Raw genomic sequence first — 22909 nt, 5'->3', positions numbered from 1 at the left:
AGCCAAATGCGTGTTATCTTTAATTGTACACTCAGACTCAAAATGTTCTTGTGTGTATCCAAAGCAGTAATCAGTGTAGCCCACCTGGGTCTGGGTCTCTCCTGTTCCATGTAGTCAGGAAGGCCAGCCTCCTGGATTTGGAGCCCTCCTCTGTTCTAAAGTACACAATAAAAAAACATAAAACAAGTCCACTGATGTCAATGCAATATGAAAGATACCGTCAACAGCAACAGCGATCATCTCTAAACTGTAGTGCTGGTAACTTGTGTTTTGGGATTTAAGGGGATTCAAACGTCTAGACAGATTTATGACTACAAAGGCCAAATTACCGTCAACCGACGGCTGTTTTGAATCTCGGCATGTCATAATGTCTCCCCAGGATGTTTCCTAGACACTTTCTGTACAGTCGAGATGTTAAAACCTTGTAATTTCATTTTCTCTCTTCAGTTGATGGCTTAAGATCCAATTATTATTCAAAACTCCTACAGAGACTACGGTGATGTGAAACGCCGCCTTTGGTGCACGTCATGTCCGAACCGTATTCATTTTTTGAGAAAGTTTGCATGGGCCTATATGGGCACAAATTATGTCCAATGAAATACATGTAAATATGTTGCTGAATGAATGTTCAACACAGATGTGAAACAGGGACAAAAAGTGACTTACAATAGATATGTTGCTATTGGCCAGTCACATACACCAACCAGAAATAAGCAAATTAAGCAATGCCAAACAATAAATCCCTGAAGTAGAAATAGCAAAAGTCTTCTTTTTGTCAAAACCTTGTAAAGCTTGCTTCAACACTTTGTCAGCTTGTGTTTAGTTCACTAGATGATTTCTTGGGCCGACAATATTTGTTGCAACCGAGTTGACATAAAAAAAAAGTGGATCGCTGACTCATAACTGCATCAGCAGAAATGTTTCGAAATGTTTGACAAATTATTCAATCATTCAAGCCGGTAGATCCAGGGTTCAACCAATATCGGTCATCGGAGGCCAATACTGAAACCGATATTTTGCGGACCAAAGCTGCTGATAGCAGTTATTTTGTGCTGATATTCAATATCTTTATATTAGGACACTAAAATCTACAAGGATGATAATAACAACAACACAGACAGGCTGACACTGATATATGATGAAATTGGTTGAACAACACTTTAATACAAACTTTCTCAAAAGCTGGTTCACATCATGGGCAGAAAAGTTGACTGCTCCGTAAAGTGATGAGTGAAGTGAACACACTGTGGAGAATGGCTGGGTCTGTTCAGTAACAGCAGAGCTACAGAGCAGATATACAAGCAATTGGACTTACTTGCCCAACTGGTTCCTGGAAAGGTCAAGGGTTCTGAGCTTGGAGCATTTCCACTTATTGGGGGTTGGGAGAGTCGCAATCTGATTCCCACACAGCCTCAAGGAGACGAGAGCCTGGCAGGGAGGGGGAGGGGGAGGGGGAGGGGGAGGGGGAGGGGGAGGGGGAGGGGGAGGGGGAGGGGGGGCAGAGGAGCGGAGATTATTTTCAACTATCTGTTCATGTTTTAATTTCCAAAAGAAGGAAGAAGAAGAAAAATAAGTTTTGGGGTGATTGGCCCATTCGTTAAGTAGCCTAATAAAACATAAGACACAAAAATCATCCAAGTGTCTGGCAGCTTTGCGTAGACGTTTTCTACAAATTTACACAAAATATGATAGATAATAACATGTTCAACAACATACAACTACCTGGGACTACTTTCAGACGTTGCCAGAGTGTGCACAGCTAAAATCACTGAGCGCAGTGGATGAATATTATATGTGGTCGCTCGCCTGTAATATTTCCGACAGTTAATCTGGCTAAAAGAGCTGTGATTATATTTACTGTGAAGTTTTAAATGTAAGAATCTACAAGGTCATAGAATAATAACTTCTTATTACTAAAGGACTCGTTCAGTATAAAGCCAGTGGTCGACTATCACTCATATTGAGTGGAACACCAAGATCTACTGGGGGACAGTCCCCCAAACACCGGCTGCATTCCTTTACCTATAGTATGATCATCCTTTTCTCTACATTCGTATTGTCAGTGAAGCAAAACGTATTTCTATATACGTTTATACGTTTATATTATATATTATCTATATATTATAATATATTATATATTATCTATATTATAGAAAAATATTTCTAAATCTCACCTAGAGAACCAAATCTGCTGCTTTAAATTCTATAAGACTGCAGAACAAGACAGTCAAGTCACTGACCAAAGTATCGCACACAGCATTGCAACAGTGCCATCTTGAGGCGTCTTAAGAGAAGACAGAAATATGAGTGTGAGTGTGTCGTCACGACGTGTGTGTGTGTGTGTGTGTGTGTGTGTGTGTGTGTGTGTGTGTGTGTGTGTGTGTGTGTGTGTGTGTGTGTGCGCGCGTGTGTGTGTGTGTGTGTGTGTGTGTGTGTGTGTGTGTGTGTGCGTGTGCGTGTGTGTGCGTGTGTGTGTATGCGGGGGGGGTTGAGAATATCTAACAAGGTCCAGACCAGACACTTTAAAGTGAAACAGTCAGGAAAGCGCCTTTGTAACCGACAATTTGAGGACAGTAATGACGACTGATATAATTGTTCTGATTGGTGCATCTTTTGTTTTTCAGTTCAGCGTTTGTCAATAAAGATCTATTGCCTGTCTCCGACTCCAACCAGCCGAGTAGACTCCCAACTGTTCCACTTTCATTTATAGAATGAGAATGAGCGTAGCGTGGGAGACATCGAGGGTGAACCGATGACATCACTGATGACATCATCATTAGGTGATGTCATAAAACGGCATAGCTGTGGCCGGCCGAAATTCTGCTCACTCGCACGCACGCACACACGGACACTTCTCATTCCTATTATAGGATCGATTATTGTATTGCAGATGTCTCAAATCTCTCAAAATCCCATGCTCATAAATACCTCCAGCTCAAATATATATGAGGGCAGCTCCTTCAGGTGGTTGTCAGAGAAGTCCACCTCCTGCAGCTGATTCCTCCAGAAGATGGAGATGGTGTTGGGAAGACTCTCGATCACATTGGAAGAGGCTTTGCATTGCTTCTGCATGGGAAGGATAGGGTGTGTTACAGTATACGCTTAGAACATCACACTACACACACTACACACACTGTAGCCTCTGACTAAATTCACATCACTCATTGGCTGAACTTATTTGCAAAAAGATCAATCACACCCAGGTTGTAAAGTGCAGCTTTAGTAGACTAGATGCACTTCAGAGCTCAATCCAGTCACAAAGTACACTCAGTTCACTCCAGTTCGGGATTTACCGCGGATCACAAAATCAAAACTTTATTCAACAGCGATTATTCACAACATGACAAACGATCTTCTGCCTTAATGTATTTGAATGTCAGTGTGGTTTGTTACCAGCGGACAGGCCCAGGGGTCGGGGAAGGTGTTGAGTCTGTTCCTGCAGGCGTTGAGGAGGCGCAGGGACTTGAAGCAGTGCATGATGGGAGCAGGCAGGCTGCTCAGACAGTTATCAGACACGTCCAGCTCCTCCAGCTTACGCAGGCCGATCCAGTTAGTAGCTGACAGGGTGGAGGAGAGAGGGAGAACACAATAAGGGACCGTCCCATATTTACATGGGGGGGGGGGGGGGTAAAATATTATATATATATTTTTTTTAATCAACTGCCCTTCCTGAGATTTATATTATTTTCTCTCTCTTAAAAAGCAAGACGAAAACTCACATTTGTGACACGACCTGGTGAAACGGATGTTGTTGAACACACTCAATAGAACAAACAAACAGATTTAGAACCACTACATCTCCCCAGCCTATAAATGGAGAGCGAAATGACGTGGCTTGGCACGGCGTGGCGTGCGATAGACCCTTTTCACGGGGGCCATTTTGTCAGGCAGGGTAAACACAGATGCAAGCAAAACACTAATGAGGGTTTCCAATTTCCATGATTGGAAGTTGGAAACCCTCATTAGTGTTTTGCTTGCACCTGTGTTGACCCTGCCTTTCCGACACAAAATGGCCCCCGTGAGAAGGGTCTATTGCCCAACTGCGCGGGCCAGTTGAGCAGGCTGGGCCGTGTAGCGGCTGAGCTGCGGCACCAGAACCCCCTCCATTCTGACTTTCCTCAGAAAAGATTTGTATTGCAATATTGTCCCAGTACAAAGTGGCCATTCTGTATTTCTTGAAAACCACTTGGACTTCAGGGCCCAAACGTCATCTTTATTTATATGGCTGGTTCAGGAATGTGGGACATTGACCAATCCTGAGAGGCTGTCTGATGAAACAGCCGTGCTTCCTATTATTATTCATCAAAATCTGTTTCAATCAGTTGTTCCAAAACAGAGGACAGGCTGGAAAATTCGTTCTGAAAGCCTCCGCTGAAATGTCGTGCCTGACGAGTACGTCTGTGGTATTGATCAAACCTCTACAGATATACAGTATTATGGTCATTTGGTGCTAGGGGGCAGTATAACATCTTTATTTGTTGCCCCTTTAAGTCAATTACGATAGGAATACACAGATAGCCTATTAGTGCACTATAACCCGAGTTGAAGCATACCCGTAGGGATGTCGAAGAGGTTAGTCAGCTGATTCTTGGCAGCAGAAAGTCTCCGGACTCGGGTCAGATGGAGAAGTCCGGACGGCAGAGTGCTCAGCTGGTTCTGAGAGAGATTGACGTGACGCAAGCTGAAGGGAAGAGAAACAGGGAGACTTTTAACATCCCACGGTTTCATAAGGGAAGCAGCGAGCTGAAGGCCAGAACCAGACATCAGACAAAACCAAAACTGAAAGAGCACGTCGTCAACCCACTGTCTCGTAACTTGGGGGTTGGCAAAGTTCACATTCATCCTGAACCAAGAAAACTCGTGAACACCTTCAACTTCGTCCTGATTCCATGAGTTTCCTACTCTGATAAACGGCCATTTCTTCTTGATCTTGGAGGAACTTATTCAACCAATATATATATATATATATATATATATATATATATATATATATATATATATATATATATATATATATATATAGGTTCAAATATACATACTACTGCATGCGCAGGGACGCGTCATCAGTGATGTTAACTGGGGTCGTGGGGTGTTTCGGGTCTGTCAACATCATACACCCTCGCCCAGTAGACCCAGCCGAGGCCGATTAAGACCCCGACCCGCGTCCCAGAAGCAGCCGCACACGGATCAGCCTTCCTACTCTGTCTGCAGCGTTGCCCGCAGAAGGGTTGATCATGCCCAATCCGCTGCAATAGAGCTAGTGCTACACCGCAGCATTGAAAGACCCTTCAGTGCATGGAGGGCTAAGGCTCTGTGGGTTAATCCAGGCCGCGCTCCTCCTTCGTCTCACCAGACCCTCCCAAAAGGCAATCCTACTATGCCGCACCATAGACAAAGAGGATGCCTCAAGGAGGCCTGTGCGCTGCACGTCATTCGCCTGCGGCGAGCACCTCGCTCTAGCCTGAAGGACCCCAGGCCGCGCCGATCTTTACACAGCTTTTCAGGAGGCTAATCCGTAGCGTTTGTGGATTTTGTGGATATATATATATATATATATATATATGTATATATATGTATATATATATATGTATCCTCTGGGACTGCTCTCACCCTGCCAACTATCTTTTTAACTTTCTTCCTTCTTTTAAAAGGTTGAGAAGCATTAAAAGCAGAACAGCCAGGTTTTGTAACGGCACCATTTATTCTGTGACATGCTGACACTTGTGTGACAGCATTTCATTTAAATTTTATGGCATTAACCACAGCTGGTCGTGGTTCTGTAGCCTCCCTGCTGTGGGAATGTTGTTTTATTTAGGTAATGTATTGGTGCTCTAAATCATCGGTATGTATTTTTGCACTTTATGGATTTTATGCATTTATTTTTCTCTCTTCGATTTGATGTTTGAACGTGTGTATCGCATGTGAGGGGGATTGTATGTTTTCATGTCCAGTTGTGTTCTGTGTGAGCTCACTAAACCAAATTCATATCAACGATGTTGAATGGCAATAAAGTATTGAAACTTGAAACTTGGGGGGGGGGGGGGGGGGGTCATTTGTAATTCCACCCAAAAAGAAAAGCAGAGATGGGGGAAGAGAGGAAAGGAGACAGAGAAACGATGCTCTGCTAAACTCCAAATGGTCAGACAGCATAAAATATAGATGGATCAACATAACTGAGTAATCTATACGGCCATCACTCAGCATATAATATTTCAACTGGACAAAACAATGAGGGGAACTTCCTCTCTGCCAGGGAGACGTATAGACTCATGAGTTTAGACTGATACCAATAAAGATATTTTTGGACTGCAGAGGGTTGGGCAATATAGATACATAGCGTCAAGTGTGTGAAATCAGTGTTGGGCAAGTTACTTTCAAAATGTAATATACTACATATTACTTTCATTTGAAAGTAATACGTTACTTTTCAATATTACTGTCTGCACAAAACCAGCAGAGGACGGCTCTGAGGTATAAATACATTTTGAATCAACTTCAGCAACATTTTTGTTCTTTCCTCCATTTCAGTCTGTTGCACATGTTCCAATGACAAAAACATCAAGGTACCTCAGAGTGGATCAAGAACATTGGCGAGAGCATTTCCATGTACCTGGAGCAGTAGACCTCCTGGGAGCTGTGGGCGGGGGGCAGCTCTCTCAGCAGGTTGCTGGAGAGGTCCAGCGTCTGCAGCTGCAGGAGCCCCCAGGGCACCACCGAGGGCAGGGCAGCCAGGCTGTTGGACGACAGGTCCAGGTGGGCGATGCGAGACGAGACGTCCATGAACCAGTCCAGCTCCAGCCAGGGCAGCTGCAGACCGCTCCAACACACCCGGAGCACCTGCTAGGAGAGAGAGACGGCACGTCGGCACGGGGAGGAGGAGCCAAAGCTGGGCTGCGTTCAAATAGAGAGTCAAAATCTGAAAAGAAATGGCAGATGAAATCCCTTTGTTCGTATGCCTAACCCGGAAGTGGTCGTCACTTTGGATCTCTAGTGTCTTTTTTTGCTTTAAGGTTCCTAACAGAGGGAAATAACGCTGAAATACCTACTGTTAAGTGGCAGCCATGATAAGAAGTGTTCGAATTCTCTAAACCAGTGCTTCTCTCACTTTGTCACGTCAAGGACCCCTAAACTGACACAAATTAGACCACGGACCTCGCCGGTTGATACGATTAACCCCCATCTGATAAGATTTTTTTGCTTTGAGATGTTTTATTACAGAAAGTGTATGAAACTCATGACCAAAATAGTTATACATTCTGTCATTGCGTTACTTATGGATGGAATTATAGTGAAAATAAATCAATTATAATCCTTTATGCCGGGGGGCCCCCGCTGGAACGCCCCCAAGGACCCCACTTTGAGAAACCGCTGCTCTAAACGCTAAGGGGCGGAGCTTCAATGCTTCCTGACTTAGCCTTTAGCATAGCATATACTGGACCACCGCAAGGCAAGCAGATGAAGAAGAAGCTGAAGAACACACCTCATCTCCTTCTGTATCGGAGGCCTCCTTTAGTAGTTTCTGTCTGAGGAGCTGTTTGCTGAAGGCCGGATGGTCCATCAGGGTGTACGAGGAGAAGCCTGCGCCGTTCTGCAGCAGGAGCCAGGCCATCTCCTCATTGCCTGCGACAGAAAAACACCTTCACGCTCACGGCAACTGTATGAGCGAGTCAACGCTGGCTCTCCAATGAGGAAGTATACATGTAGAACTACTGTTGAGGGTTGGCAGGGAAATTCAGAAGAAAAATCCAACTTTTTTTTTTTACAATCAATGTTGACAAAGACAATGTGGACGTGTCAAATGTGTTCCATATCAAGAACCCTCATTTGATCAGATTTAGTCCCAGGGAGCCACATGACGGTTTACTTGTTGATGGTTTAGTATTCAGTTATAAAACTATAGTCAAGTCAAGTCACGTTTATTTGTATAGCCCTAATTCACAAGCATGTCTCAGAGGACTTCACAGAGAATATGTCTAGCTAAATCTAGCTGACACAACGGCAACAACTACAGTAGTAATAATAACAACATGATTGAACAATCATACGATAGAGAAAGAGACAGATTCTAGTTTCAGGGCACTTGGTGTTGGGCCCCGCGGTACCTGAACGTGCGGCTGCGTAGAGCGGCAGGCCGGTGATGACGGCGAACTGGTCGCTGTGGATGGCGCAGTCCTGCACGTCCACCCCGTAACTGTGCACCAGCAGCCGGACCACGTCCAGGTGGCCCTGCTGGCAAGCTGTGGCCAACATCCAGTTCAACAGGTCTCTCCTCAGACAGGGACCTGCCACAGAGAGAGAGACCCAAGACAAGTCAGAGAGACACATCAAGAAACGATGCTACGACTAGTGTTGAAACTGTATGTTTTCAGTGCCGTTTGTCTGTCTGTTTGTTAGCAGGATTACGGAAAAACTACTGCGCGGATTTTCATGAAACTTGGTGTAGCATGGGCCCACGAAGAATTGATTGGTTGAAGAACCCATTACACTTTGCAACCAGCCCCAATGACGGATTAATTGTGGCTGGTTACCAGGCTAGAACGAATCCGGATTGGCTATATTTCCGGGTGCAACTGCCGTTCATTTCTGTTGTTTTTTTTAGATTATTTTTGGGGCATTTTTGCCTTTATGTATATAGGACAGTAGGCAGACAGGAAAGGTGGGGAGAGAGAGAGGGGATGACATGCAGCAAAGGACCTCGGGTGGGATTCGAACCCGCGTCGGCCGCGTGAAGGAGCGAGCCTCCGTCAGGCATACACATGCCACCAGGTGAGCCACCCTGCCGTTGGTTTTAAACAGCAGTTCATGGTGAAACCATGCCGTCTTTGAACTCTTAACTGCTCCTTCACACTTTAAGCGAGACGCTCCATTCAAACTTGAGACAAGTCACCACTTTTAGGACTCTACCACCTCAATTCAGCTTTAATTTATCCTTTGTGCTTTTTTAAGAAATGGGCTCTTTAGTGTTTCAGCTTTTCAGCTTTATTTCATACTAGTTTCTGCTGCAGTGGCACCCGGAAGTACTTTTAGCTCGTCGTGTCATGCTGATTCCTCCTATATTGATGAATTCTACAATAAATATGTAATAAAAAAAACTGCATCATATCAGAAGTGAATGACATGACTGGTGGATATCCAATCTTATTAATTATTAATATTTTAATTAATTAATAATTTAATTAATAACAGTCCAGTCTGGCTGAATTTATCAGTCTAACCCTAGTTCCTCCTACCGGGCACAGAGTCCAGCAGCTGTTTGAGCAGGCCCGTGTGGCCGTAGTGCGCCGCTAGGATGGCTGGGTTGTTGTCCGACGGCTCCTGGGGTAAAGCGACGCGGGCTTCCTCTAGGAGGTAACGCACGGTCTGCGCGTCAGCGTGCTGCGTCGCCACGCACAGGAGACGCACCTGCACAAACACACAACAAGCATTTCATTTAAAAAAAAAATGTAATTTCTTCAGGAAGAACACATTTTTAAGCCTGTCCAGTATGAAAATAAAAATAAAAGTTAAGAGTAATTAGAGATCAACGCTGTTATGCCAATAATAGTAATAAATGTTATTAAATAATAAATAATTAGGCATTTCAAGCTGACAAAATTGTATTTCGAAAAGTACAATGCAGTGTTGTAGTGTTCGAGTCCAGCACACAGACTCAAGCTATTCCTCCCCTCCCTGAAGCAGATCCATGTTATGCTTTCTGTTAGCAAAGCGAACGATTATAGCAGGTACGGTAGGGCTTGTCCTTCTGGCTCCTATTGTAAGCATTACGACATTATGAATGCATTTCAACTCGTTATGAATAAGACATTATTAGTCCAGTATTCACCTTATGTAGCCCCGCCTACTTGACCCAGTTGTGTTATGACTTCCTGTTCAGAACACCGTCTGTTTTACCTCCTGGTCACTAGTACTGTACTGTCACAGGAAGTGTCAACACAACAGGAAGTAACTGGCTGAGCCCTGTGTTGGAACACAAGGTGAATAAGTCCTTATTAGTGTCGTCATGATGTACTATAGATTATGGTAGTCACAGAAAATGCTGACTGCTCTAAAATGCTTTCAACATTACTGTTGTTTGGCACTAGGTGGCAGCAAGTATATGACTGAAGCTGGAAAAACAGTCAGTGAACAATTTAATTCAAACTCACAGAATGGTCAGAATTTAAAGGATATATGACAAGGCCGCATACATTATATCACATATTGATTAAATTAGATTGATTGATTGAATAAGCTCATTAAAAAGGAGAAAGGGCTGTGATTCAGTGAGTGGCCGATCCGTGTGTGAGATGACATGGTTGAAGAAGTGTGGACTTAACTTGATCTCATAATAATAAAAATAATTGATTGGATTTATATAGTGCCTTTGTAGATACTCAAAGCGCTTCACATATCAGGGGAGGGAGGGGGAGGGAACTCAACTCATCCACCACCGATGTGTAGCAGCACCCACCTGGGTGATGTGTAGCAGCACCCACATGGGGTGATGCACGGCAGCCAGTTTGCGCCAGAACGCTCAGCACACATCAGCCTATCACGGTGGAGAGCTGAGGACTGAATGTGCCAATTAAGTAACGAGGGATGATTAGGTGGCCATGATTGAAGGAAGGCCTGAGTGGGAATGTACAACCCCTACTCTTGTGAAGAGTGCCGATGGGATCTTTAATGACCACAGAGAGTCAGGACCTCGGTTTAACTCACAGGACAGAGTCCAGTTGTCTCTGCCCTGGGGCATTGGGGATATCATGCATCAGATCAGATTATTCATCAGACCAGAGGGGAAGAAGAGCACCTCCTACTGGTCCTCCAACACCACTTCCAGCACCAGCCTCCCATCCGAGGAGTATCCTATAGGCCAGACTTGCTTAGCTCCCCAAGGAAAAGCCAGTAATGTAATGCAGGAGCCACTGGTGGTGCTCATAGTTTCTGTAGATCAGCCTCAATGAGCATCTGCCTTCAACAGAAAAGGAAACCAATGCAAATCTCTCCCTCTGCCTCTCTGCATTCACCACTCTAACTGATCAGGCCAAGATGGTATTTTAAGAATGACTTTCTGTCGCCTCTCTACTCCTCCAGCAGCAGCAGCAGCAGCAGCAGCAGCAGCAGCAGCAGCAGCAGCTCGGTCATACCGGACTGGTTTTTCAGGTTGAACGGAGGCACAAATAAATTACATGATTCTGCCTTTATAACTGCCAGTATCAAAGAGGAAGTGGCCTCACACTGTGTGCTGTGCTGGCACACTCTTTACAAATGGTGCGTTCATTTAGACCAGGGGTTCTCAAAGTGCAGCCTGCAGGCTGATTGCAGCCCTTGGGAAGGTTTTGTCATGGCATCAGGTGACATGATTCTGAACAGGTTTACTATCAGAGGCTGTAGCGGGGCTCACTTTTAACCCATTGATACCTGATGCAGCATTTGTGTGCGTATCCCTTTAAGACCGCGAACCGCGTTAACGCGGTTCGCGGTCTTAAAGGGATATGCACACAAATGAGGGATATACACGCAAATGCTGCATCAGGTATCAATGGGTTAAAGCCAGAGTGAAGGCAAATAAAGCCATCCATGGTACTAACCATGGCTAGCTGTTCAGGAAGGTGACTAGACAACACTCCAAAGTTAGGCACATTTTTGGCGATGGAAAAACTATTTTCAAATGGGACCTCTTTTTCACAATGTCGGTGTGTGTGTGTGTGTGTGTGTGTGTGTGTGTGTGTGTGTGTGTGTGTGTGTGTGTGTGTGTGTGTGTGTGCGCGTTTGTTATAACATCTACAAATGGGATTTCTTTTCTCCTCCATAACGCACATGATTCACATTTGGCATCATGACTTTCAGTCTAGATTAATAGGCTATTATTATTTGTTTAGGAATTATTCTGTGTTCGGTTTTTTTCTTGGGCGGCCCGTCAATCCAATGTTGGGTCCCTAATAGGGATGTCAATTTTCGGTTAATTTCACTTTCGATTAACCGACGCTAATAATCGATTAACCTATCGGTTAATTCATAATTTTTTAATATTAAAAAAAAAAAAAAAAAAAATGTTTTTTTTTTTTTTTTTTTTTTTTTTTTGTCTATTTACTCAATGAACTCATGCCCAAACAAGGCGTGTCTATTTAGATGCTGAAATGTTAATGCTTTTTGTGTTAGAATTTCTAACACAAAAAGCATTAACAAGCATTAACAAAAAGCATCAACATTTCAACACAAATTATTTTTGTGTTAGAATTTCTAACACAAAAAGCATTAACATTTCAGCATCTAAATAGACACGCCTTGTTTGGGCATGAGCTCATTGAGTAAATAGACAAAAAAAAAAAAAAAAAAAAAAAAAAAATTAATATTAACTGATAGACCGACAGCAATAACCGAACAACGACGTTAGCGACGGTTAATCGATTAACGGTTAACCGTTGACATCCCTAGTCCCTAAATTGGCCCTCAGTCATCAAAACATTGAGAAGCCCTGGTTTAGACTTTACATTTCCTCTACTACACTAATCAACACAAGGGACAAGTATGCTGCTGTCTAGTGGGGATCTAAATGGAGGATTGTCATTGTGCCCAAAAATACCTTGAAATATAGAAGGAGAGAGAGTGGGAAGTGGGAAGTGGGAAAGCAATTTGATTCCAACACCCCGGCTCAGGTTTGGGATGTAGGATGAATGTGAGATATTTGAGATTGCGGTGGTTGAGCCAGACGAGAAAAGAACATGTCACAGTAGGAACTTCTGCTAAATGAACACACACCTGCGCTCTCAAACTAATGGAAACAATTCAAGGCAGCAAACAAAGCAAGAAATCCGATCCAGAAAGATGTAATCTGACATAGATGTCCAATTTTCTGACTGCAGTATGTGGCAAGTAACAGTGCTGACAGCTCCATGAGCCTACAGTGAAACCCCTTGACCTTCAAACACAAAGGCAGCTTTTCAGTTCCACTTCCACACAACAGCACCGTGTAAAGCAACGAGTTAAGCTCTTTAGGTAGAGAGCACGGCGGACTCCAAACAAATCCATGTCTGAATGACACTGAGCACAGCCGTGGAGCAGGCTGCGTTCAAGACGATTATATGAGCTGAAGAAATTTAATTCAAGGGGGGTACGGTGGTGCAGTGGTAAGCGCTGTCACCTCACAGCTCGAAGGTCCTGGGTTCAATTCCTACCTGGGACGATGTGAACGCTGAAGGAATTTTGAATTTTTGAATGGGTTTTTGCCGCGATGCTTCAAATAAGGTCTCTGGGCAACGCAAGATTAATCAAACGCGAACCAGAGTTCCGTCGGATAATCTTCACACATGAGGACCACTTTCATGAGTTTTGAAGCGTAAATGCGAGCCCTAGAAGTAAAATGCTCGAGCTAAGCTAATCCAGAACTACACACTGTCGCATAGGCTTCCACGTCACGTCAGCACTCAACCTGGACTGTTGATGATGTGTGCACTGATTACCCGGGGCTGAACGGGGCTGAACCAGGTGAGGGAAAGAGAATTTCCGTGTTCGCCCTTTGAAGTGGTGACGTTATTGACGTATATATCCCCATCGACTCAAAAGTGTAGTCTCATTTAGCCGTTTGCTAGCTAGCCACCCTTTTAACGGCACATAAAAGCTTCAAAACTCATAAAAGTGGTCTTCATGTGTGAAGATGATGTTACTACCATCTGGTTCGCGTTTGATTAAGCCAGCGTTGCCCAGAGAGCTTATTAGAAGCATCGCGCCAAAAACCCATTCAAAACTCCCATAGGCGAAAACTGTGTTGAACCAGGGCTGTTAGCATCGATGATTTCCGGACTCGTTACTGCGGCTCTCTATGCATTTGTGAGGGGTGGGAGGGGCCTGTGAGGGGTGGGAGGGGCCGGAGCAGCAGCACCTCCGAGCCGGCCGCTGAGGAAAAGAGAGTGTTTCTGGTGTGACCGGTTAAGCGTCAGATCAGCTTGTGCCTGCTTCAAGCTTCAGTTCTGCATGGCTTCGGCGTATGGTGTGTTTTGGCAACTAAACCAGTTGACAAGAAGACTGGTGCCAGGAGCCAAAGAGGGAACCGTTTCGTTTGCGGAGCTGAGAAAGACGGGACACCCGACCCGACATCAAAACCCCTGTGCAAGGAGAATTTTTAATCTCGCTACTGGCATCCAAATCAGAGCTCTGGTATCCTGGCAACAGTATCACTCTTTCACTTTCTTCTAAATTACTAATTTATTTCTCACTCGCTCCCCTTTAGATCTCCTCCCGTCTGTGATGATGCCAACTTGTTAGCGGCTCGATATGTTGACGTCAGTGCAGACAAAAGTAGGCCAGATCTCCTGTGACGTGACGCGAGGATGCGTTCACAAACAGCAACAAGCCCAGGACGCCCCCCTCACTCCTCAACACGTCACCCACAAACACTTTACACACACGACTGTGGGAAACACTCTGCAGCATCACCCAGCCAACATGAACCACACGGCCACAGGAGCAAGAGGTGCTGACATTCCCTCTCTGTGTTACTGGATGACAGACCACTGTGTTGACAACTGATGCAAATCATCTCTACAATGTTTGCACCAGGATCTCCCTCCAATAGAAGGCAGATTCTCATATTTTTGGATTGACACTGCTGATAGTCGATAATATTTATTATTTTGTGCTGATATTCAATCAAAATGTATTTAAATTTTAATTTCCCCAAAAAATACAAGTGAATTGAATTAGAGCTATTCACTATTTCCACCACAGCCAAACAGTTTGGATTTGCAAAACTTCGGGTAACAGCCATCCAGTAATCTAAGAAGACTGGATCAACTCTGTGGGAGAAATATTGAAAAATACGTTTTGTTAATGCATGCATGATTGTGTAACGGCGTTGTGTTGGTGGTAAGTGCAGCAACCCATGTTAAGGGCTTGTCCAGGGGCGGGTACGAACTGCCGACCTTCGGCTTGCTGGACGGACACGTTAACCACTGCACCGAGAGAGCTAGCTCCCTTGGCGGAGCTGATTAACGTGCCTTTATAGTGGGGGAGTGAGTCTAACCAACCTACTCGCTACCACTCGGGACTCACGAGGAATCAGCGCTGATTCACTTCGGTTACACTTGTGTGGAATCTGACCAAACTTAGAATTCAGGTTAGGGTCTCCCCATAGAGAAGCAGTGTAGATCAATTCTACAATAAATATGGAATCAATCAAGCTGCATCATATCCATCATAAATTATGAAAGGTGGATGACACTGATTGGCCAATATACGATTTTTAATAAAAGGTCAATATCAGCGTGCTTTACACCCCAAATTACACAGACCAAAATGACAGAACCCCACGTAGTCAGACAGTTGATAGCATGATGACTGTGTGTGTTTTGGGTCTACTCACCCCGTCGATGCGGGGCGTCCCAGCGCTGCACTCCACGCAGCAGGCTTGCTGGATCAGCTCCCCGGCCGCGTCCACCTCTCCGTCTTGGTACGCCGCCTGGATGTTCTCCAGAGTGGGAGACGGAACCAGCGCCGAGCACGAGCCCGGACGGCCCGCCAACGATGCCTTGGCTCCCATATCATCCTCCTCCCCAGGGCTGGACACCACGGCAGAGGATGGGCAAGAAGCTGGGGGCACGGGAGGGGAAATAAGTGAGGAGTTCTCCAGAAAATGAGATGGTAGTGGGAGACTGGAGGTGGCACGTTGCAGGTTGAGCACATGGACTTCCTGTAGCCTGAGGAGCAGGCCAGGCACGCACCAAGAACTAGGTCACCTTACTAAAGAATGCTCTGATGCCGTGGACTACAGTACATGCAGTGGATTACAGACTAAAGTCGATGGTGGCAGGTTAGATTAGCACTAGAGACTGCACTCACACCACAGTCAGTCAGTCACACTTGGTTTGCTAGGAGCTAGACAGCATTGGGGGATATGGGTATTGAGGCCCAATAATACGGATTAGGGGTGTCAAAATTAATCGTTTAATCGATGCATCGCGATGCGGACGTGTGAATCAAATCGAAGACAGATGACAGATTTAAATTTCTGTTGACATTCAGATTTTAAAGCACTTTCTAAGTAAAAAAAGGGACCTGATATTTATCTGTCTGCTTGTATTATCAACTGATGAAAAAGTAGCCATGTGCAGTAATAATATAGAAAATTGAGGATGTGATACTTGGAGCTGCAATACTTTGAGCTGTATCCAGATGCATCGTGGAATCGAATCGAAGACAGACGAATCGTAATCGAATCGAATCGTGAGGCCAGTGAAGATTCACAGCCCTAATACGGATACTCATATTCTTGGATTGATGCCGTCAATAGGGCAATTTTTTGTGCCAATATTTTCATGCCAAAAAGTATTCAGTATTTCCCCCAGGATAATAATACCAACAATAATTGCAAATATCCATGCATAGTTGTGTGGAATTTTATCAACATAAACATGTCAACGTGTGTCGTTGCCTGGGAAACGCGCATCCCATAATACAACTGTTCACATCGCATCCCATAATAGTATGATGATACTTGGGATGACATTGCGAACATAGATGTGAACAGGTTAGCTAAAAGTTTAGCGTCGCCAGCGAGGACCCCCACCGTTGCTTGCGGTCGGGGTACGTTTCGAAATCCCTCCAGGGCTGAGATTTTTTCTAGGGGAAACACTGTAGCTGCTCATCATTGCTACATCCTGTAGGCATCATGACCAGCAAGTCAGGTAAGCAAGGGAGGGGCTTTTCAATCCCACAATCTGAATCAGATTAGAGAACACTATGAGAGCACTTAGAGAACATTATTGAGGGCGCTTCAAGGTGCAAGAGAGCACCAGCCTCGGAAGATTTGTTTTACAGCTTGACTGATTTGCACTTGGCACTTTCCGTTGTGGTAATGAAGGGGGGTACTTGCTTGTGCAGTGCTCTTTTTGGAAGCATAAATGTGGGGAACAACAGACCAAACAGACCCCCCAAAAATACAGCGTTTTCTGGCATCCATGAACTGGACTGACCAACGAGCTGTCCTCCTGTGTTGACGCTTCAAATCTCCCGCGTCCAGTCAGTGTGCTGTCCACTAGCGGGCGTCATATGCCACACATCAAAACACGCTCATCTAAGGCCATGTTCACATTACAGGCAAATCCGATTTGCTGCGAAAGTCATTAATCATCATTATCTTGATTGGTTTCCCAAATCTGATTTGCACTGCCACAAATCTGATTTGCACTGCCACAAATCTGATTTGGGAAAGTGTTCAAAAGTCGGATCTGTGTGTCCAGATACAATGAGCCAATGAGCCAACGTACAATGTTTCTGGCAGTGTTTGCATGTCTGCTCTCTGCTCTTCAAGTCCCCGCCCCCCTGCAAAAGACACTCTCAAATCTGATTTGGGTGATCATCAGCGCGTCCAGACTGAAGTCACATCAGTCGAAATCAGATTGGAAAGATCCTCCATTATGTGGTTTGCGACAAGTGACACAAATCAGACTTGGAGCATAAGACGAATCTGGATAGAATCGTTAATAGGTCACTAAAGTTCACAAATCGGATTTGGCCTCCTAGTCTGAACATGGCCTAACTGACGCCTCCTTCCTGTCCAGACCTTCAGCTCAAGTAACTGAGGCACGAAATAACGTGCAACTTTCCCCCCTAACGACAGACTCTTCGGTGCAAGTGGAACCGGGTGTTAATTTTCACCGACTAAACACTGTTTTGGTTTCCTCCTTGGGGCCATTGAAGCTCTGCCTGGGGCTGCATGATGCCCCTGTGTTTCCTGCAGCTGTGCGCTTTTGCTCCGGGTTCTCCATGAATAATTAAGACCGAGTGAGCCTGACTGGGGCTGCAGAGGCTATATGAGAAACCCTAAGGGAGTGAAACCATTAGACCCACGCGTGCCTCGCGCCCCGGCCCACATCAATACGGGCCGAGCCCTGCCTGGGATGAGCTGCCTGGGATGACCTGTGTGTGAAGGCTGAAAGAAGACCTTGAGAGAGGACACAGCAGAGCGGACATCATCTCCTCCTCTTCTTCTCCTCTCATCTCTCCCATTTCTAACGTTAAATCAACCAGGCAGATATTGTCTTTTCCTTTCAATCGGATATTGGCCAGTATGGCTGGGCGATATGAACAAAATCAAATATCACAATTAGGGGTGCACCGATCGATCGGCAAGCAATCTGTATCGGCCGATTTTGACCTCAAATATGCGATCGCGATCGGCAATTTTTTTATATTAAAAATAAATAAATAAATAAATTATAAAAAAAAAAAGCCCTATCACTAATCAGGCTTTCCAACGATATAAAATACAATGCCAATTGGTATTATTAAAGGGGAGAAATAATCGACCTAAAATAACGTTTCCAAACTTTCTTTGAGGAGTTTATATATCTGTGATCGGTGATCGGTAATCGGTGATCGGTCGATGATCGGTTGGGCAGATATTTCCCATAGGCGATGGGCAATCGGTGATCGGTGGCAAAAAACGTGATCGGTGCACCCCTAATCACAATATTTATTTTGCCAAATAGCTCGATATCGATATTGCAACGATATTGTAAAGGCGAGATATTTACACAATGAGATTTAAATAATCATCGGTAATGTGGATATATATAATGACTGCATTTGTTTATTTGTTTATTAAAAGGGTCCCCATTAGCTACCGCCTAGACGACAGCTAGTCTTCCTGGGGTCCGCTAAATGGATAAAGGCAAATAATAGATCAGTTAAACTGTTAGAACAGTCTAGTAAGTTCAGAAGAGTACATCACTTTACTGTAATACAGCCTTTAAAACCAGGAAAAGACTTATGCCATATCACCATATCATGATATTCAAAATCTAAAACAATATCTAGTCTCATCATATCACAATATCGATATAATAATGATATGTTGCCCAGCCCTATTAGCCAGTCAGTCCACCCTCAACACCACAGAGGTCAACCCACTGACCACAGCCAGAGAATTCAAATATATAAATGATTTTTTAGAGCTTTCCCATCAGATGTCTGACTGTAGAAATTGTGGTGTGGAGGATTTACTCAACAGTGTGTACAACCTGCCATAAGGAGCTGCTATCCCACCGAACACATTCTGGGCAAACACTGAATAATACCTGTAGTTTTCGGGGGGACTATTTCTGGCATGGAAACAGTCGTGTTTAAAAATACTGAATATTGGTACAAAAAAAATATCAGCAGCTTGAAACCAAAAATATTTGGCCTCCAAAAAAACTCATATTGTTCAAACCCAGGAGCTGAAACACTGCTACAGTGTCCAATAGCTGGTGCACAGACATCAATCATCTCAAATTAGCCTTTGACAGGATGGAATATTAATATTAATTATTAATATTGGCATATACAGTATATACAGTAGTCTGATTGATTATGCGCTGTTAGAATCAGCGTACACAATGATATTTTGACACAATCACTTGTGGGTAGTTCTAGTTCACATTACATTGCACCTTTGGAGAGAATAACACACGGCAAGATTCTACACTTCTGGGGCCGGTTGCACAAAGCAGCACCTTAAGTTAAGATTTCCCTTAAGAGTCTGAGTTAAGGTGTCCAGGTTTCCTTAAAATGTTTAACCTTAACGCTTCAGCCGGGGGCAGAACTCGCCATCTTCGGCTGCTCGGAGGAGTCTTCTCTGAACTTTTCCTACAGCTGTGCAACGGTCTCTGACACAGGGGCCAACTGTTGCCAAGAAATGAATCCTGAAGGAATGGAAGTCCCCCTCTTCACCCTCTTTTTCAATTGTGGTTGGTGGATAGGACCTCTGTTATACGGATGAGAGACTTAGGGTTCCTGAGGACCAACTCACTTAAGAAATTCTCTATAATTTGATGACGACTCAAAGACAATCAGGTCAGCTGACTGCTACCTCAAAGGGAGAGAGCATAGTGTCGAGTTTTAGGGGCATTTCCACTGCAACCTTTATCTTCCTGATAAGAAGCCAGCCAATTTCACATCCACTGTAGTAGACAGAGTGTAATCCCAAAGGCAAATCACACAACTAATGGCAACGTCATTTCAACCTATTAGGCGAGTCAAACTAAAGCTACTGCAAAGTCCTTTAACAACAGCCACTGATTAGATCAGTCCAAAAGTATTGTGTGTCTCCCCCCGAAGCCTCCGAAACATCTAGACCATGAGACACTCAAACTTTCCATTCAAACCCAGGATGAGTAGAATAATGACAATAATAACAATAACAATAGCAATAATCATAATAACATAACCCTGCATACGTTTGTGGAATCCGAACAACATTTCACATTTTTCTCTTCACACATTTACCTCTTCCTCTTATTTTCTATTGTGTGTGTGGTGGGTGGGTGTTTTGGTGTGCGAGTAGCTGTGTGTGTGTGTGCGTGTGTGCGTGCGTGTGTGTGTCGGTGTCGGTGTGCGTGGGTGAAAGAGACAATGTAGTATGTACTATATGTAAACATGTCTAAAAACATGAATATTGTATGCGAAAAACACAATAATAATTCTATACAATCCAAAAAATATAATACATTCAAGTGAAGGGCTTCTAGAGTGAAACTGCTTGATGTGTATACATTAGGCTATACATATATTTTGGCCCAATATTCCACATTGAATTTGACTATTTAAAAAAATAATGTTGACAAAAGAATTGTAGGCATCCTGTGTTTCCCCTAGAATCATAATGGGACACCAAAACTCAGGATGATAAGAGAACTAATAAAACACTGATGTGTGTACCTGTCGTTTTCATTACAATCGATTCAGGTTTTCCCGTAAACAATCAGTGATAATACTGATATATTCTACAATAAATATGTAATCAATCAAATCACATCAGATCCGATTGATTTTTAATCGATTACATTGGCTAACTGACACATGAGGCTAACGCTAGTCCACAGCAGTTCTAAGGATCTCTCGGTACATGTGCAGCATGTAAACGAAGCTCCGCTCGGGGGGTTTAGCTCGGCTCAAAGGAAGCCAGTCTCTCTCCCTCTACTCGTCTTCGCCTCGCCGACTAACCTGCTCATAGTGAGGCAGTGAATCCTCCTCTTCCTCCTGCCTCCTCTTCCTCAGCATCCATCACATCTAAAGCCGCTAGGCTCCTTCTCGTGGCTCTGCCCCTGGCTACTGTTGTGCTTCTATACCCCCTGTTTTGCCTGGCTGATCGCCCTCCTTTCCAACCCCCCTTACTCTGACTGGCTGTGCTCAGGGAGGGAGGGAGGGAGGGAGAGGGAGAGAGGGAGGGAGAGAGAGTGGGAGGGAGAGAGGGGGCAGAGAGCGAGAGAGGGAGAGAGGGAGGGAGGGAGAGAGAGAGGGAGGGAGAGAGGGGGCAGAGAGTGAGAGAGAGAGGGAGGGAGGGAGGGAGGGAGGGAGAGAGAGGGGGCAGAGAGAGAGAGAGAGAGGGAGGGAGGGGTAGAACGTGTGGGGGATGATGCTCCTTTGTTTGAGAGACACGCCAGGTCTCTCTCCCTCTCCCTCCTCCATTAGAACCTGTAGTCAGACGGGGCTCTATACTGAAACATAGGGCTGCGGGTAACAATTATTTTAATTGGTCGATTAATCTGTCGATTATTTTCTTGATCAGTTGATTCGTTGTTTGGTCGATAAAATGTCAGAAAATGATGAAAAAAGTCAGTGTTTCCCAAAGGTCAAGATGACGTCGTCAAACGTCCCCAAAGATATTCAGTTTACTGTCATAGAGGAGTAAACAAACTATTCACATTTAAGAATCAGATCATTTTTACCTTTTTTTTTTCCTTAAAAAATTACTCAAAGTGATTATCAATTAACAAAATATTTAGTTGCAGATTAATTTAATAGTTGACAACTAAACGATTAATCATTGCAGCTCCACTGTAATTAGCGCAATGTACTACTGCTCTACTCTAGTGCAGTGCTTCTCGAGGTGGTTCCAAGGGATCCCAAGCAAAAAGGTGAATCATTTATTTTCACTATAACTCCATCCATAAGTAACACTGTTAATGACAGAAATGTATGACTATTTTTGGTCATGGGTTTCGTACACTTTCTGCAATAAAACATCTAAAAGCACAAATCTTATCAGATGGGGACCCTGCAATCTGCAATCAAATGGGGGCCTGTGGTCTAATTTGTGTCAGTTTAGGGGTCCTTGAATAATCTGCCATACTGTAATCATTTATAATCTACTAGTTTACCGTAATCCACTCAGTCACAGACACAGCAACACAATGAAGGCCTGAGCCTCTCAAACCACCACAGTTTCAGTTCTGCTTGCTGCTATGTTTACGCAGCACTGCTGCTGCTGTACTGACACGTTTCACTTTCCAGTCAACTCCTCCTGGGCAACGATGCCACACCGCACCTGAGCAACTAGTTCCTCTGATGCCACAAAAGGCTCCTGGCACCAGGAAGACCAGCCCATGGCAGTGCAGGGTGCGACACAGGATGTAGGCATGGCAGTGTAGGGGCGACACAGGATGTAGTAGGCAGTGCCCGAGTGAGAAGGGGGGAAGTAAACAAGCAACCCTCACCATTTGGTTCCTCCATGCTGCTGGCGGTGTCTCCAGTGGCCGGGGAAAGGCCGACAGACCAGTAGGACATTCCTACTGGAGTCGTCGGGTTACTACCAGTATCAGAGCAGAGCTGTGGCAGGCCTGGATTCAGCTGTCTCCCTGCAAAAACAAACAAACAAACAAAGAAACATTACAAACATTACTGATGAACAGTGTTGGACAAGTTACTTTCAAAATGTAATATACTACATATTACTAGTTACTTTCATTTGAAAGTAATAAGTTACTTTACAATATTACTGTCTGTGTAGAGTAACTCGTTACTTATTATACTACTTTTGCATTACTTTTACCAAAACAACAGCAGCAGCAGAATTACATCGCTGCGCCGGAACCATCCCGAAAAATAATTTAAACCGCCTTGAAGTCAGTGTAAATAATCAAAAATTCAAAATGTTATTCTTTTCCTTTGT

The 22909-nt window shown here is 44.3% G+C and overlaps 1 protein-coding gene across 1 annotated transcript in view; it reads right to left on the bottom strand.

Annotated features, from left to right (window-relative positions):
- Nucleotides 1-22544, bottom strand: part of lrrk1 (leucine-rich repeat kinase 1) — an 87778-nt gene extending 65234 nt beyond the window's left edge. Inside the window, exons 1-11 of the mRNA XM_083662224.1 lie at nt 22455-22544; nt 15341-15567; nt 9231-9402; nt 8103-8282; nt 7481-7620; nt 6611-6837; nt 4554-4681; nt 3394-3557; nt 2929-3066; nt 1316-1428; nt 85-155 (exon numbers count right to left, since the gene is read on the bottom strand). Of these exons, the coding sequence (XP_083518350.1) occupies nt 85-155; nt 1316-1428; nt 2929-3066; nt 3394-3557; nt 4554-4681; nt 6611-6837; nt 7481-7620; nt 8103-8282; nt 9231-9402; nt 15341-15567; nt 22455-22524 (1630 nt within the window). The 5' untranslated portion in view covers nt 22525-22544. The remainder of the gene's footprint in view (nt 1-84; nt 156-1315; nt 1429-2928; nt 3067-3393; nt 3558-4553; nt 4682-6610; nt 6838-7480; nt 7621-8102; nt 8283-9230; nt 9403-15340; nt 15568-22454) is intronic.
- Nucleotides 22545-22909: the final 365 nt, after the last annotated feature.

This window comes from Poromitra crassiceps (assembly GCF_964638095.1).
Source record: "Poromitra crassiceps genome assembly, chromosome: 28".
In the NCBI taxonomy this organism is placed as follows: Eukaryota; Metazoa; Chordata; class Actinopteri; order Beryciformes; family Melamphaidae; genus Poromitra; species Poromitra crassiceps.
This window is presented reverse-complemented; position numbering and strand designations above follow the sequence as displayed.